Raw genomic sequence first — 17,257 nt, 5'->3', positions numbered from 1 at the left:
GTAATATAGTATTGTTGTTCTAATAGAGGTCACCACATCTTGTTTGTCGTACTCCAGGAAATAGTGAAAGGAAGAGCTTGGAAAGTGCAAAGTAGGTTGTCAAGGGCCTTACATTTAGTCTTTAAAAACACAAGGGAACCACAGGAATGACACTATAGGGAAACTCTTGTAATAGAATATAGACTTGACTAGAGGGGAGAAACTGCAGAGTAAAAAGTCTGTTAGAATCTGAAGCAGAAATTGAGATGTGAGGAGATGATGGCTTCCACTAGGGGGTGGGAGCAGGTATGTAATGAAAATGTCAGGCTTGAAAGAAGACTCTTTAAGGTTTGGTAACACTGGATATTGGACAGAGGGACAAGAGAGAGCAGATTTAGAGGCCTCTCAGAGGTTAGAAGAACAGTAATACCTTGAACAGAAAGTAAACATCTGTAAAAGGAAGGCATTGGGAAGGGAGAGGTGCAGATGCTTGTTGAGTGTGAAGTTGACAGCAGGATCTCTAGGTTACTGATGGAGATTCAGTACTGGTGCCTGGCAGAATATAAACATGTGGTTTTTTTCATTGTTAGTTTTTATATCTTTTGTTCCACTATTTAACTAGTTTTCACCTTTTTTTAAAGTCTTAGTCTTTGGGGCAGAATAATACCTCCCTCTGCCTATCACCAATAATCTCCAAAAGCATCTAGATAAGTTAGGATTAGATTTGGTGAGTGACAAAACTCACCAAAAAACTCACTCACAAAACTAGAATTAACTATGGCTTAAATTGAGATGATTTATTTCTCTTTAACATAAACGAAATCTAAGCCATCCAGGTGTTCTTAGGGTGGTATGATCGTCAAGGATTCGGGCTCTTTTCATCGTGTAACCCTATCATCTTCAATGTGTGGCTGCGACCTGATTGTCCAAGGTGGCACCTTGGATGTTGGCCATCACTTTGACTTGCCGACCAGTGGTAAAGACGAAAGGATGAAAATGGACATTCCTTTAAGAATGAATGCTTCCTGAACTCTGCGAGTACTATTTCTGCTTATGTCCAGTTTATTCGAATTTAGTTACAGCTTTACTTAACTGCAGGGAGGTTGAGAAAATTCTTATTCCTGGCAGCTGTGTACCCAGTTAAAAATCAAGGATTTGCTGCCAAGAAAAAAGGAAGCAAATAGTCATTGGGAGACTACTCTGATTCTAGTAATTTTCCAGGCTAAGAACCAGATTCCAAATTCTTTTAGGTCATGTATGAAACCTATTTTTTCAAACTTTATCCTAATAATTAAAAAATTATGGATAATAAAATACTACTAATAGAATAATTATCACAATAATAAAATTATCCTAATAAAAATATTAAACAATAATAAAATATATAAATAAAATATTAAAATGTACACTTCTGTTTTTGTATTTTTTAAAATGTCACATAGACTGAGGACTAGTAGCTAAATAGACACTGTGGAATAGACAGTGCTGATATTAGTGTCTAAATAGTAGCTAAATAGACACTAAATACTAGCTAAATAAACACTAAATAGACACATAGTAGCTAAATAGACACTGTGGCATAGACTGTTGATATTAGTGTCTAATATTTGAATTCAGAAGCTAGAGAAGTTAGAGGATGATGAAGACCATATTTGAACTAGGCAGCTTTGGGTATAGCCTTTCTGTATGAGTTGTTCTATGACTTATTGTTTGTAAACTGTACGACTTATAGAGGGCAGAAATAGAATGCTCCTTCCCTGAAGGCAATAGCATTTCTGCCAGGCTCCTGTTATCTATATCTATCTATATATACATAGATATGCCTTGATCCTACTTATTGCTGGCTCTCTCACGTAAGTGTGGTTTATCAATTTCTCCTCTATGGGTAACATCCAGCTTTGTCCATTGTATGTGCTGCTCACAGTACATTTTATATGTGGTGAACTGTGTCACACAGTTGACCTCTTAGCATAAACTTTCTTACTCCATTTGTCTCTCTTCACTTCTGGCAATAATAAAAAACACTTTCCAGTGTGTGTTTCTCCTGATAAGAATTTCAGGTCAAGATATATGCTCCTTATTTGTTTAAAACGATACTTGTTTGTTGTTCTCGTGTTTTGAAAAATTATCATAAAAAAAATCTTTATGAGAGCATTGCTAGATTTTGTTCACTACTGAACCCCCCATATTTCATCTGCTGTGAGGAAATAGCTGCTCTTGAATAATGAAAATATAGCCTGTTCTGGCTACAGATTCTGGGGGATGAGGAGGCAGTAGGATTCTGGGGGATGAGGAGGCAGTAGGGAAAAGGTTAAAGGCATTTTTAATCTGTAAAACCCTAGAACTCTTCCCACAAGAAGAAATAATCTCAGTATACTGAACTGCAATATTTTGGAGAGGAGCCAGCTGTGTTGTAATGTTGACTACCTTCCTAAACTTCAAACTGGTGTGCACTGCCTTTTGACAGGACAAAACACAAAGTCGGAACTATCCTAAAAAATCTAGACATGCCTGCTCTTCTGTGTGCTGAAAACTTCAGGATGCTTCCTGACACTGCTCAAACCTCTCCCCTATTTAATATGTTTTTCCCCCAGTTTTTCTTAAAAAGAAATTTTTATTTATATGATCACTTATCTTGGTTATTCTGGTGAACGTCAAACAAATAAAAGGGATGCCTTTTAATATACTAGATGGTGTATCCTTCAGATCAGATCAGATCAGTCTCTCAGTCATGTCTGACTCTTTGCGACCCCGTGAATCGTAGCACGCCAGGCCTCCCTGTCCATCACCAACTCCCAGAGTTCACTGAGACTCACGTCCATCAATGAGTCAACTCTTTGCATGAGGTGGCCAAAGTACTGGAGTTTCAGCTTTAGCATCATTCCTTCCAAAGAAATCATAGGGCTGATCTCCTTCAGAATGGACTGGTTGGATCTTCTTGCAGTCCAAGGGACTCCAAAGAGTCTTCTCCAACACCACAGTTCAAAAGCATCAATTCTTCGGCGCTCAGCCTTCTTCATAGTCCGACTCTCACATCCATACATGACCACAGAAAAAACCATAGCCTTGACTAGACGAATCTTTGTTGGCAGAGTAATGTCTCTGCTTTTGAATATGCTATCTAGGTTGGTCATAACTTTCCTTCCAAGGAGTAAGCGTCTTTTAATTTCATGGCTGCAGTCACCATCTGTAGTGATTTTGGAGCCCCCAAAAATAAAGTCTGACAGTGTTTCCACTGTTTCCCCATCTATTTCCCATGAAGTGATGGGACCGGATGCCATGATCTTCGTTTTCTGAATGTTGAGCTTTAAGCCAACTTTTTCACTCTCCACTTTCACTTCCATTAAGAGGCTTTTTAGTTCCTCTTCACTTTCTCCCATAAGGGTAGTGTCATCTGCATATCTGAGGTTATTGATATTTCTCCCAGCAATCTTGATTCCAGCTTGTGTTTCTTCCAGCCCAGCGTTTCTCTTGATGTACTCTGCATATAAGTTAAATAAGCAGGGTGACAATATACAGCCTTGATGTACTCCTTTTCCTATTTGGAACCAGTCTGTTGTTCCATGTCCAGTTCTAACTGTTGCTTCCTGACCTGCATACAGGTTTCTCAAGAGGCAGGTCAGGTGGTCTGATATTCCCATCTCTTTCAGAATTTTCCACAGTTTATTGTGATCCACACAGTCAAAGGCTTTGGCATAGTCAATAAAGCAAAAATAGATGCTTTTCTGGAACTCTCTTGCTTTTTCCATGATCCACCGAATGTTGGCAGTTTGATCTCTGGTTCCTCTGCCTTTTCTAAAACCAGCTTGAACATCAGGAAGTTCACGGTTCACATATTGCTGAAGCATGGCTTGGAGAATTTGGAGCATTACTTTACTAGCGTGTGAGATGAGTGCAATGGTGCGGTAGTTTGAGCATTCTTTGGCATTGCCTTTCTTTGGGATTGGAATGAAAACGGACCTTTTCCAGTCCTGTGGGCACTGCTGAGTTTTCCAAATTTGCTGGCATATTGAGTGCAGCACTTTCACAGCATCATCTTTCAGGATTTGAAATAGCTCAACTGGAATTCCATCACCTCCACTAGCTTTGTTCGTAGTGATGCTTTCTAAGGCCCAGTTGACTTCACATTCCAGGATATCTGGCTCTAGATCAGTGATCACACCATCATGATTATCTGGGTCGTGAAGATCTTTTTTGTACAGTTCTTCTGTGTATTCTTGCCATCTCTTCTTAATGTCTTCTGCTTCTGTTAGGTCCATACCATTTCTGTCCTTTATCGAGCCCATCTTTGCATGCAAATGTTCCTTTGGTATCTCTGATTTTCTTGAAGAGATCCCTAGTCTTTCCCATTCTGTTGTTTTCCTCTATTTCTTTGCATTGATCGCTGAAGAAGGCTTTCTTATCTCTCCTTGCTATTCTTTGGAACTCTGCATTCAGATGTTTATATCTTTCCTTTTCTCCTTTGCTTTTCGCTTCTCTTCTTTTCACAGCTATTTGTAAGGCCTCCCCAGACAGCCATTTTGCTTTTTGCATTTCTTTTCCATGGGGATGGTCTTGATCCCTGTCTCCTGTACAGTGTCACGAACCTCATTCCATAGTTCATCAGGCACTCTATCAGATCTAGGCCCTTAAATCTATTTCTAAGGTATATCCTTAGGTCTTGAGAATATTTCAAGCCATCTAAAGGTTAAGTGTGTGTTAGATTTCTAAAGCATACAGGTTTGAGCAGGAGGGTTTCTTGATGGCCAGAGGCTGTTCCTTTGTAGCACTTGATAGTACCTCTAGCTGGGATAGTGTTAGAGACTTCCTGGCTTTGTCTCCTCCCAGGATCCTGGATTTCTGCCCCGTGCAGAGATCATTCATTCCCTTATCCTCTAGACGTATCTGCTGCGGTAGCAGCCATGATATTACAGCTCAGCAGATGTTGCTTCCTCAGTATGGACCAATTTAACATGGGCACATCTTCCATGTGAAAAGCCATCCCTTATTATTAGGGGCTGAAGTTTGATAATTCTGTGTTATTTGTGTGTGAGAAGGAATAGATCTAAAAGAGTGAAGGATCCTGTCCCAGTGAACCTTCTCTGACTTGAAGCTTGCATTGTTGGTCTTGTTGCTTCTGTCATTGTGGCACTGGGTCTGTGGCTTATTGACTAAGAAATAAAGAATGGTGGGTGGTTGCTTCCCTGCAGTTGAACAGTGTTCAGAAATCTGGCAGGTTTGTATTTTATTCATCTTTTCAAGATCCTGTTTCTGCAGAAAGTATGTCAATTGGGTTCTCTGAAATGTCTGAGCCCAGGACATTGAAGCCAGAGAGGCTAATAGAGACTGCTTTTGAGAGAGCTAAGGTTCTTTGGGTGGGAGGTAGGAGATAAAGAGCCAGGAGAAATAATCTCTTTTCATTGGTGAGGCCGGAAGAATAGCTGCTACTGATTCTTTGGGGGACGCCTGGGGAACATTGTACGGCTTTTGTGGTGGGCTCAGCTGTGTGGCCTGTGCGGTGTCTTAGGGCTTTTATCTATTCTCTTGGCTGTTCCTGCTACCTCCAGTTGTCAGCTCTGAAAAAGAAATGAGAGAAATGGTTTGAATATTATTCAGCAAACAAAATAAGCTTGATGTTTTCCAGTGATTTTAGAAACTTCCTTTTTCTTCCCCTACAGTGACTCTGTTTAGAGACCTAGACAACGAAGCTTGAGTATGTGTCGAATTTAAGGTCCTCTTTTCCCAGAAGAAAAGAGCCAGGGGAACTAGAACAGTAGTTATCTCGGAATATGAAAGAATAAAATGGAGGTTAAGGAAGCCTGAATTCTGAAAGGAATTCTGAGCATCAGTAAGCTATGTTCGAACCTGATATCCTCTTCCACAAAGATCTAGGTCATATCTTTATTTGGAAATTAATAATTGATTAACCAGGGAAATCTTAACTGAGGTCTTTATAAATATTGGCTGAAATGTTGTTGTAAACCATGCAAAATTATAACAAACTGAAAGTTTCAAAAATGATTTGCATCTTAGTGGTTCGTAGTTGTTGATTATTCTCAGTACTGTTAGCTGGAGCTTGTAAATCGTTTCTTTGTGGTGAAGGAATTTGCTGAGTGCCCCATCTGCCTGGCAGTAACAAGCCTCATCTTCTAACAAGGAAAGAAAAGACTTTGGCTGTTTTGATCATTTAATTTATTTGATTTTTCATTTATTTGTTTGTTTATACTTTGCCTCTTTGTTTTTGCCTCAGATGACTTAGAATGGGAGAGTCTCATATATTCCCTGGTAGACGAGTTGATTTCTTCCTAAGTCTTCCTGGAGCCAAGTATGACATCATCTCCAAAACTGCAGATCACTGATTTTCTTTGACAATGACAGAGGCATTCTCTGGAGGAACTGGGATCTCACTTTAAAATCCACAGAAGAATGTCAGGGAGTGGTGGTGGAGTGGGCGGTTTATATTCACAGCACCAAATGCCTGTGCTGGGACCTGTGTTGTGTTCCTGGAGCAGAGTTCATCTTGAGACCTTACTTCCACTGAGGCTGAGCCTGGTCGAAGGGCTCAGTGAAACACAGTCCAGCCATATGGCTTCAGAGAACACAAATAAGGTTTTAGTTTTAGCATGATACAAATTGTTTCCTTTTAGGAAATGACAGATAAATTAGTCAGGTAGTAAAATAGTGTTATTAAGGAGCATTTTAGAAAACGTTTGTTGTGCTTTTGTCTGGACAAGAAAAGGTATCAAGATAAGTCGCTGCTCAGAGGGCACTGTCTCCTTGCTCCTCAGTCTTATTTAGACCCTCAAGTTTGATTCTGTTTCTAGCAGAGTTCTCTTCAGGACCTCACCTCGTGCTCGCTCAGAGGGCAAGTCGGCTCCTGTCAGGTGAAAGGCCATTCTAAGCAGAAGGTACCCGGGAGTCAGTGGACCAAGCTAAGGTTGTCACAAAGCATTCTGTGTAGTTTCATCAGGATTCTTGGCTTCTCCTTCCTTCCTGTCCTTTCCTCTTTCTGCCTCGTTTTGGTTTTGGCCTTTGAGAATACTTAGTTTTACGAGATGTTTGAGCTGTTACATATCCTTGTACCGGAAAGAATGAGTCTAGGTGGTTTGCAAAAGATTTCTACAAAAAGCTTCTCTTTTATGCTGGGGGGAATGACATATGAGCAGCCCTCCACATGCACAGGTCTGCATCCGTAGACAGAGGGCCAGCTCTACTACACCATTTGTGCCAGGCTGCAGCATCCTTGGATTGTAGTATCTGTGGGGTTCCAGAACCAGTCTCCGATGGTTATCAAGAGATGACTGTACATCTGTGTTAAGCCTGTTATTTTGTTCCTCCTGATTTATTATTTCTGCAGATCCATTTGATTGTTGTTATTGAAATTCTTTGTAGAGTACCAGTTAGCAGCCATCTTTGTCTTAGACACAGCGCCTAAAGTAATCATAGGTGCTTTAAGCACAATAAGAATACCTTGAGCAGGCCAGTTTGGAGGACCGGCAACACTATCAGGATGTTTGTGACAGTTTCTCTAAAAATTCCTGGGGTGCCATTGCCTGTGAATTTCTTTAGACGCTAGCTTATGCACTTTTTCATTAGAAGCCACCTCGGTGGTGTGGCAAGTGTTAAGAGTTAGCTGACACTCTGGAAGTTTAAAAACAAAGAAAAGCAAGATGGTGAAAAGAAAACCTGCTGTTTGGTCCCATGTATATTGCTGACTAGCTCTATAATTCTGAATAGGCTGCTCTGTATCTCAGTCATACTTTCCCATGTGGAAATAGATTTTATATATCCCCTATTTGCAAGGATCGATCAAGATGACATTCGTGAAGAATGCCTTTGTAAACTATAATTGCTTTGTGAATAAAGATTACTATCTCTGATAGTACCAGTTTTCAACCACCAGTAACCTGATTCTCCCATCCTGTGCTTGGAAGAAGCACAAATCTACAAAGAGGGCTTGCTGATTTTTCAGTGTAAGTTGTATTCACAAGGCTCACATACTTTCCCCCTGCCTTTGATCCTGCCTGTCTCTCTCCGTTCTTGAATGGGATGACTTGTTATGTCACACAGCAGCCGTATTCTCAGTACAAAGTAGAACTGTGACTGTGCTTGGGGGAGATCTTCAACAAAGACGCAGAGCTGCTGCCAGAAATGTTCTTTCATTTCCATTTTCTCCTATACCTCCTAGTACCTTAAGAATCCTTGGGTTTGGTTATAAATCAGCTAAAACTTAAGGTAGAGTCTCAATTCTCCGACCTAGGTTCTTTTCACAGGTCACAAAATGGAGTTATCAAGTTTGCAAAAGCAGCAGATGAAAAGGGAAATGGAAATGTGCATGTTGAATTTAGCAGCCCTCAGGCACAGATTATGGTACTCTCCAGTGTCCCTGAGCTGGAGAGCAAGGACTCGGTTCGCTGTTCAAAAGTTTGATTGTCTCTCAATCCTTGCAGCTTCACATTAAGATATACTTAGGAATGCATCTGTGTGATTTTGTCAAGTGAGGGCTTTCAGCTTAGGAGAATTCAAGCAGGTTTTAATCTAATTTAAGCCTAATCTCCAATGACTGAGAAAGGGCATGGGTATCTTTGGTTTTACTTTCAAATATATGGTGGTACATCTTTAGGAGCCAGATGTGGTTAATCAGACTTGCAGTCTTCATGGGGTTGCTTCAGGAGCCTTAATAAACAACCCACTAATTCAAATGATAAATAAAATTTCTAGTGTGTGAATGAAGATGGTAGGTATTAGACAATGAAATGTGGACAACCAAACAATGATGAAATCATCCTACCCAGCTCCCCACAGGTTGTTTCCCTAGGAGACACTGGCAGATCTTGACTATGAAACCTGAAGAAAAGACTTGACAGGCATGGGGGGAGTACAGCATATGTCACGCCTGTGTTTGGTATATCTGAGCAGCTGATGTATGATAGCAACTGGGGAATCAGATCATAAGTCAACCATTCGAGTTAGTTCTGTGTCTGTTTATTTTTACTCAAACAGTTGGCTGTTTTTCAACAGTGGTGGCTTTCACAACCATTTTGTATTCCTTAGCAGTGGTCTCTGGTAGCCTTATATCCAGCCATGTGCAGGTGGAAAAGAAAGGGCCATCTTAGTTGTAGATAGAGGACCCTGAGAAATAAGAGATGGTGCATGGGGAATTCCCTGGTGGTCCAGTGGTTAGAACTCTGTGCTTCCATTCCAGTGGGCACAGGTTTAATCCCTGGCTGGGGAACTAGGATCCTATAAGCTCTGCAGTGCAGGAAAAAAAAAAAAATTATACATGGCCTTTTTAACATGAGTTGAAGATGATCTCCAATTGATACTCTGTGAGTACTCTTAGCAGGGGAAGTTCCCTACCCTTGGCAGAAAGTCCTCAGAGGCTCCTGGAACATCCATCCGTATTTGTTATCTGAGAAGTAGAATGTGCTCCTTGCCTTAGGAATTCCTGAATCTACTGATGCCTCCAAGTGGTGAAATCAGAGTTTGCAACTGACTGTGATTCACAGTAGTGCCTTGTTCTGATGGCACTGTTCACTGTTCAAATAGCATCCCACATATTTTATGGACGGGTATACAGATGTGCACTATGACAGCAGAATCTTCCTCCAGAGCTACTGTGTGCTGAGCACTCCAGTCTTCCAGGCATAGTTGGATGCATTCAAGTCTTTTTTTTTTCATTCTATAAATGCTTATAAAGTTCCTTTTCTGTACTAAGCAGTGGGCTGACTACTGATAACAAAAGACCATCAAGATTTAGCCTGGTTGATCAGATATGGTCCAGCAATTGAAAACTAACACTAAAGGCTGTCATAAAAATATAGGTTCTGACAGGCAGTGACCCTGCCCTTATGAAAGCTTAAGTCTTTTCAATAGATTGAAATGGGGTATGAAATATTAACCCCTGACAAGCAAGTGAGAAATACACTTATTAAGCCTAACTATATCCCATGCTAAGCACTTGCAGTGAATTAATCCATCTTCATAACCACCTTATAAGGTATACATACTGTTAGTCCTACTTTACAAATAGAGGAAACTGAAGCTCAGAGAAGTTAAGGACCTTGCTGAAGGTCATGGAGTGGAGGCAGGATACAAATTTAGGGAACTTGACTGAGAGTCCATACTCTTAAATGACTTAAATGACATACTGCCTCTGGATGGAAGGATACCATCTTGACCAACCTCCCATATGATAGGGCTTGGCAGAGTGATAATCCCCTGACCCTCCCTGTCTGCACAGCTGTCTCTCTTTCCTATATTGGCTCCTTGGGCAGCTTACCTAACCCTCAGAGTGAGCAGGAGTTGCCAAATGTAGCCTATAGCCACTTACCTACAGCCCTAGAAGTTAATCTGACTCTGCCTTTGACGAGCTAGGTAACCTTGCCTCTCTGAGCATGTTTCCTCACCTGTGAAGTGGAGAGAATGATCATGGGATCATTTAGGGGTTAAAGAAGATAACAACACACTTAATCTTTGGCTCTTAGTAAGCACTTCAAGTTGGTTAGCAAATTTTTGTTATCATCATCCTCTGGTCTTAAGAGCAAACCACAAAACAGTTTCTCAGAGACCAGGTTCTAAGACCTAGGTAGGCGGGCAGGTTTTTTTTTTTTTTTTTTTTGGTTTTGACAAGACAATAATTTTATTCTGTGTATTTCTCTTGACTCTTTTGGTGTGAAAAGCAGAGAGGTAAAGCATTATTTGACAGATGTATGGATTCAAGCAAGAAACTGAGGTCCAATTGCAAAGAAATGCCTTGTATAACTCAGAGCCCTGTCTGAGGAGACACAGAGGACCCTAGAGGGCGGAGAATGAACACAGCGCAGGGGCTAGTTCCAGAGTCGCATCCTCGGTTAGTTCACTTGCAAGTGTGGGTGAGGGTCCTTTGTCATTAGGCAGAGATTTTTTTCCCCCTCTGCTCTAACACCTATCTGCTGTCTAGTGTTTATTATTAAACAAAATTTATTTCCTTTTTCTTGGTGTGAAAGAATTCGTGTCTTGTCCAAAATGCAGAGGCAAAGGAGCTCTGTAACTGCAGGCTTGTTGAACCCCTTTTCCCTACCTGTTCCTGTGCCAGACTTTCCCAAAGTGTTCACTTGCCAGCAGTTGCTCTCACTTCTCACGGCCAGCTCACTCCGAAGGCTCCAAGCCCAGTGATGCTGCCGCCGCCGCCACCACCACCACCAGCAGCCACTCAGTTTCCTGCTCTAAGGATGTGACCTGCCGTGAAGCTTTCACAGTCCTCTTTCCTTCCTGTCTTCAGTGTTGTATCTCTTTCTTTTGGTGCTTTTGCCACGCAGCAGTATTGCAAAAAAAAAAAAAAGTTTTCAGGCACCAAAGTGAAGAGCCCTTACTACCTTACCACAGGGATTTGAGTTAGCTATGGCAAAGAAGGAAATTGAGAGGGCTCCTGTGCCTCTGTGCTGAGAAGGAAGGAGTTTGCTTCTTGATAGTGTGTTAGCTCCCTAGCCAGGTGGGGGACTTGCTGGGATTATATGACCTCTGGAGGATAGACCGGGCCTAACCTGCCCAAAGACAGCGCCCCCCACCCACAGGAGCCAAGGCTGAAGACCGATCTCACCTTCTCCCACTCCCTTTCCCTAAGCTTAAGCTTGCTCTGCCAGCAGACACTGCCCCAAGACTGTGGCTTATAACAGCCATTTCCTTTTGTCCATGAATAAGCTCACTCTTTGTAAAATGTTTCAGCTTGGGGGACTGGAAAGGCTCTCTTGTGCCTTCCTGTCTCTTCATTTCTCCAAGGGTTAATGTTGATGGCTCTGTCTTTGTCTTCACAGGGAACTCTAATGATCCATGACAAAGAGGTCACGCTCGAGTATGTACCAAGCCTGGATTTTTGGTACTGCAAATGGGTGAGTGCCCAGAATCCCTCTCTTTAGAAGTAAGGATCCAGCGTCATAGTTCCTCCATGTTTCCAGGAATGCTGCCTGGTGTATTATACATTGCCAAGGGCAAAAAGTTCTTTCTTGGTTCACTTCAAATGAACTTGAGGTCAGGGCAAAGTCATCCCAGCTACTGCCTGTGGCCATAGAGGATTCAAGGCCTGTAGATGGAGACCTTTTCCCAGGGACATATGCCATGTTTTTGTTGATTTTGAACTGAAGGAAACACAGTCCCTTGATTTAAAGCCTACCCCCAGTTTCCTTTCCTGGGAGTGGTTAAAGAGGATTTACTAATATTTCGAAAACTCTATATATAGAGGCTGGATCTGTGAGAGGTATACATTTTTTTTGGATATTCAGGGGTTTCCAAGGATATAGAACTTCAGGTAACATAGTATTTGCCCTCTGTTTAACTTCATATTCTTCTTGAATGGTATATTTAAAGATTTTAGGCTATACTCTTTTTAGATGTCCAGTTTGATTGCAAATGAGTGTGAACATACATTTTATCATTTTTCATCACGCTATTAGTTTCAAAAGTAAGTTTGAAAAGTCTATACAGTTTCTGAACCAAGGTTCACTAAAAGTATTGTACAACTTGATAAAATTAAGTAATGGCTTTAGCTTGACATTTTGAAATACAATTTGAATAGATACAGTTGTCATTAACCAAAGCATTCATAGTTAATGGATATCCACCACAAGCTGTCAATTTAGAAAGACATTTAATTATTTTTTAAATGGTGATGAACTAAACATAACATTAGTTTGCTGTTTTAACCATTTTAAAGCATGTAATTCAGTAGCCTTCAGTACTTTCACAGTGCAGTGCAATCACCAATACTAACTCGAGAACTTTTTCTTCACCCTGAAGGAAACCCCGTATCTATTAAACAGTCATTCCCCATTCCCCTTTCATTGAGTTTCTGGAAACCACTATTCTGTTTGTATCTTTGTGAGTGTGCCTGTTCTGAACATTTCACGTAAGTAGAACCATGTAGTATGTGACTTTTGTCTGCCTTCTTTCACATACCATGTTTTCAGGGTTCATCTATGTTAGAGTGTATATCAGTATTTCATTTATTTTTATGGCTGAATAATAAATGGATATGCCACGTTTTGTTTATTCATCAGGCAGTGGACACGTTAGCATTGTTTCCATTTCTTGGCTATTGACAATAAGAATACCATGAATATTCAGGTACAAGTTTTTGTTTGAAAACCTGTTTTCAGTTCTTTTGGTTTTATGCCCAAGAGTAGAATTGTTGGGTCATATAGTACTTTCATGTTTTAACTCTTTCAGGAGCTACTAAACTTTTTCCCACAGAAAGCAACTGCACAGTTTACATTCGCATCAACAGTGTCCTAAGGGTTCCAGTTTTTCCACATCCTTGCCAACATTTGTTATTTTCTTGCCCCCCAAAGCCCGCCACCCCCGCTTTTTTTTTGGTAGTAGCCGTCAAACTATTTAACAACCACTAGTGGATGTGATCCATACAGTCAAAGGCTTTGGCATAGTCAATAAAGCAGAAATAGATGCTTTTCTGGAACTCTCTTGCTTTTTCCATGATCCACCGGATGTTGGCAATTTGATCTCTGGTTCCTCTGCCTTTCCTAAAACCAGCTTGAACATCTGGAAGTTCACGGTTCACGTATTGCTGAAGCCTGGCTTGGAGAATTTTGAGCGTTACTTTACTAGCGTGTGAGATGAGTGCAATGGTGCGGTAGTTTGAGCATTCTTTGGCATTGCCTTTCTTTGGGATTGGAATGAAAACGGACCTTTTCCAGTCCTGTGGGCACTGCTGAGTTTTCCAAATTTGCTGGCATATTGAGTGCAGCACTTTCACAGCATCATCTTTCAGGATTTGAAATAGCTCAACTGGAATTCCATCACCTCCACTAGCTTTGTTCGTAGTGATGCTTTCTAAGGCCCACTTGACTTCACATTCCAGGATGTCTGGCTCTAGTTCAGTGACCACACCATCGTGATTATCTGGGTCGTGAAGATCTTTTTTGTACAGTTCTTCTGTGTATTCTTGCCATCTCTTCTTAATGTCTTCTGCTTCTGTTAGGTCCATACCATTTCTGTCTTTTATCGAGCCCATCTTTGCATGAAATATTCCCTTGGTATTTCTAATTTTCTTGAAGAGATCTTCCTCTATTTCTTTGCATTGATCGCTGAGGAAGGCTTTCTTATCTCTCCTTGCTATTCTTTGGAACTCTGCATTCAGATGCTTATATCTTTCCTTTTCTCCTTTGCTTTTCGCTTCTCTTCTTTTCACAGCTATTTGTAAGGCCTCCTCAGACAGCCATTTTGCTTTTTTGCATTTCTTTTCTATGGGGATGGTCTTGAACCCTGTCTCCTGTACAATGTCACGAACCTCCATCCATAGTTCATCAGGCTAGTTCAGACTAGATCTGTCAGATCTAGTCCCTTAAATCTATTTCTCACTTCCACTGTATATTCATAAGGGATTTTATTTAGGTCATACCTGAATAGTCTAGTGCTCTTGATGAAAGTGAAAGAGGAGAGTGAAAAAGTTGGCTTAAAGCTCAACATTCAGAAAACGAAGATCATGGCATCTGGTCCCCTCACTTCATGGCAGATAGATGGGGAAACAGTGGAAACAGTGTCAGACTTTATTTTTTGGGGCTCCAAAATCACTGTAGATGGTGATTGCAGCCATGAAATTAAAAGACGCTTACTCCGTAGAAGGAAAGTTATGACCAACCTAGATAGCATATTCAAAAGCAGAGACATTACTTTGCCAACAAAGGTCCGTCTAGTCAAGGCTATGGTTTTTCCAGTGATCATGTATGGATGTGAGAGTTGGACTGTGAAGAAAGCTGAGCGCCCAAGAATTGATGCTTTTGAACCGTCGTGTTGGAGAATACTCTTGAGAGTCCCTTGGACTGCAAGGAGATCCAACCAGTCCATCCTAAAGGAGATCAGTCCTGGGTGTTCATTGCAAGGACTGATGCTGAAACTGAAACTCCAATACTTTGGCCACCTGATGCAAAGACTTGACTCATTGGAAAAGATTCTGATGCTGGGAGGGATTGAGGGCAGGAGGAGAAGGGGATGACAGAGGATGAGATGGCTGGATGGCATCACCGACTTGATGGACATGAGTTTGGGTGAACTCCGGGAGTTGGTGATGGACAGGGAGGCCTGGCATGCTGCAATGCATGGGGTCGCAAAGAGTCGGACACGACTGAGCGACTGAACTGAACAGAGTGGGTGTGAAATAGTACTTCATCTTCATGATTGTGATGCTGATCTGCAGTTCCCTAATGATTAGTGATGTTGAGCATCTTTTCTTGTGTTTGTTGCCACTTATGTATCTTTTTTTGGAAAAATGCGTATTCAGGTCTTCTGCTCATTTTTAAGTAGGTTGTTTGTCTTTAACTTGTAAGAGTTCTTCTTGGCAATTCCCTGGTGGTCCAGTGGTTAGGACTCAGCACTTTCACTGTGGTGACCCAAATTCAGCCCCTGGTCAGGGAACTTATGAGCCATAAACTGTGCAGTGTGGGCCCTGCCCCCGCCAAAAAGGTTGTAAGAGTCCTTTATATATTCTGGATGTTAATCCTTTATCAGATATGGTGGTTTAGGTCACTGAGTTGTGCCTGACTCTTGTGACCCCATTGACTATAGCCCACCAGGCTCCTCTGTCCTTGGGATTCTCCAGGCAAGAATACTGGAGTGGGTTGCCATTTCCTTCTCCAGGGGATCTTCCCCACCCAGGAATCGAACCCGGGTCAGATAGGGGATTTGCAAATATTTTCTACCATTCTTTGTGTTGTTACTGTGTGTTACTTTCTTGATAGTATCCTTTGATATACAGAGTTTTAATTTTGATAAAATCCATTTCATCTATTTTTTTTTCTTCTGTTGCTTGCCCTTTGGTATCATGAAAGTATTGCTTAAAGCCAAGGTCTTGAAGATGTATCCTTAGGTTTTCTTCTAAGAATTTGATAGTTTTGGCTTTTAAATATATTTGGACCTTTGATCTATTTTGAGTTAATTTTTGTTCAGGATATGAGGTAAGGGTCCATCTTCTTTGGAATATGGATATTCGGTTTTCTGTGAACCATTTATTGAATTAACTATTATTTCCCCATTGAATAGTTCTGGTGCTCTTGTTGGAAATAATTTGCCCATAGATGTCTAGATTTAGTTATATAGACTCTCAGTTTTATTCTGTTGTCTGTCCTCATGCCAGTACCACTTGTTTTGATTATTGCGGCTCTGTAGTAAATTTTGGCAGTTGCAAAGTGTGAGTCCTTCAGTTTTGTTCTTTTTCATTGTCTTGGCTCAGTGTCTCTTTACACTTTCCTATAAATTTGAAGATCATCTTTTCCATTTCTGCAAAAAAGGCCATTAGAATTTTGAGAATATTTTGCGTTTATGTAGTGATTGTCTCTACATCTTGGAATTATGAGTGATTTTCCCCCATCTCTTTCCACTATTAGCTATAATGCACATGTATTGTTTATTTTATAATCAGAGCTGGAGGGAGCTAGCATTAAAGAGAAATTTTAGAACTCTGTTTTCTGTTAACCAGCAAAAAAAAAATATGTTGGTATCTGATGTCAGAATTATACAACTGTTACCAAGGATGTTGCTTGAAAGAGCAGAATGGCTTGGTTAGATTGTTCCCTAAAATATCAGGCCACTCCTTTAGCTATTTCAGGGGTATTTTGTAATTTCTGTGCTTCTCTGGAAGGGTTGAACTGCCAGTCCTGCATATGGGATCTTTGGCCTGATGTGAAATGCACTGACTTCTAAAAAAAAATTCATAGCAGTAGTAGTCATAATAGCCAAGAAGTGGAAACAGCCTTAATGCCCATCAGCTGACAAATGGATAAACTAAATGTAGTATAACCATACAATGGAATACTATTTGGCAATTAAAAGGAATGAAGTACTGATCAGTGCTGTAGCATGAATGAACTTAAAAATACTATGCCAGACACAAAAGATCAATTCTGTGGGGCTGAAGGTAAGAATGGAAGATGACTGCACTAGGTTTTTCTTTGGGGGATGAAGAAAATGTTCTGAAGTTAAATTTTGGTGATGATCTTACTATAGATGTACTAGAAATCCTTGAATTGAACACTTAAAACTGATCAATTTTATGGTGTCTTAACTATAGCTACCTAGGTTAGGATCATAACTCCCCCACTTAAAGCTCTGCTGTGCAGTCTTCCCATGGTATCTATAGGGGGTAGATTCCCCTATATTTTGGTATCAAAATCCACAGATGCTCGAGTCCCTTTTATAAAATGATTTTGTATTTGCATATAACCTAGGCACATTCCCTCATATACTTGAAATCATCTCTAGGTTACGTATAGTAGATAATTCAGTGTAAATGCTCTGTAACACTTTTAACGTC

At 40.8% G+C, this 17,257-nt stretch overlaps 1 protein-coding gene across 5 annotated transcripts in view; it reads left to right on the top strand.

Annotated features, from left to right (window-relative positions):
* Window positions 1–17,257, top strand: part of RBM6 (RNA binding motif protein 6) — an 88,380-nt gene that overhangs the window by 57,638 nt on the left and 13,485 nt on the right. For 4 of the 5 annotated variants that reach the window (XM_061397528.1, XM_061397529.1, XM_061397531.1 and 1 more), the window contains one exon: window positions 11,754–11,828. In XM_061397528.1, coding sequence (XP_061253512.1) covers window positions 11,754–11,828 — 75 coding nt within the window. Of the gene's footprint in view, window positions 1–10,643; window positions 10,811–11,753; window positions 11,829–17,257 lie in introns of all 5 variants that reach the window. The other variant, XM_061397532.1, reaches the window with a different exon arrangement.

Source organism: Bos javanicus, chromosome 22, assembly GCF_032452875.1.
Source record: "Bos javanicus breed banteng chromosome 22, ARS-OSU_banteng_1.0, whole genome shotgun sequence".
NCBI lineage: Eukaryota > Metazoa > Chordata > Mammalia > Artiodactyla > Bovidae > Bos > Bos javanicus.
Note: the sequence above shows the minus strand (reverse complement) of the source record. Positions and strands in the feature narration are given on the sequence as shown.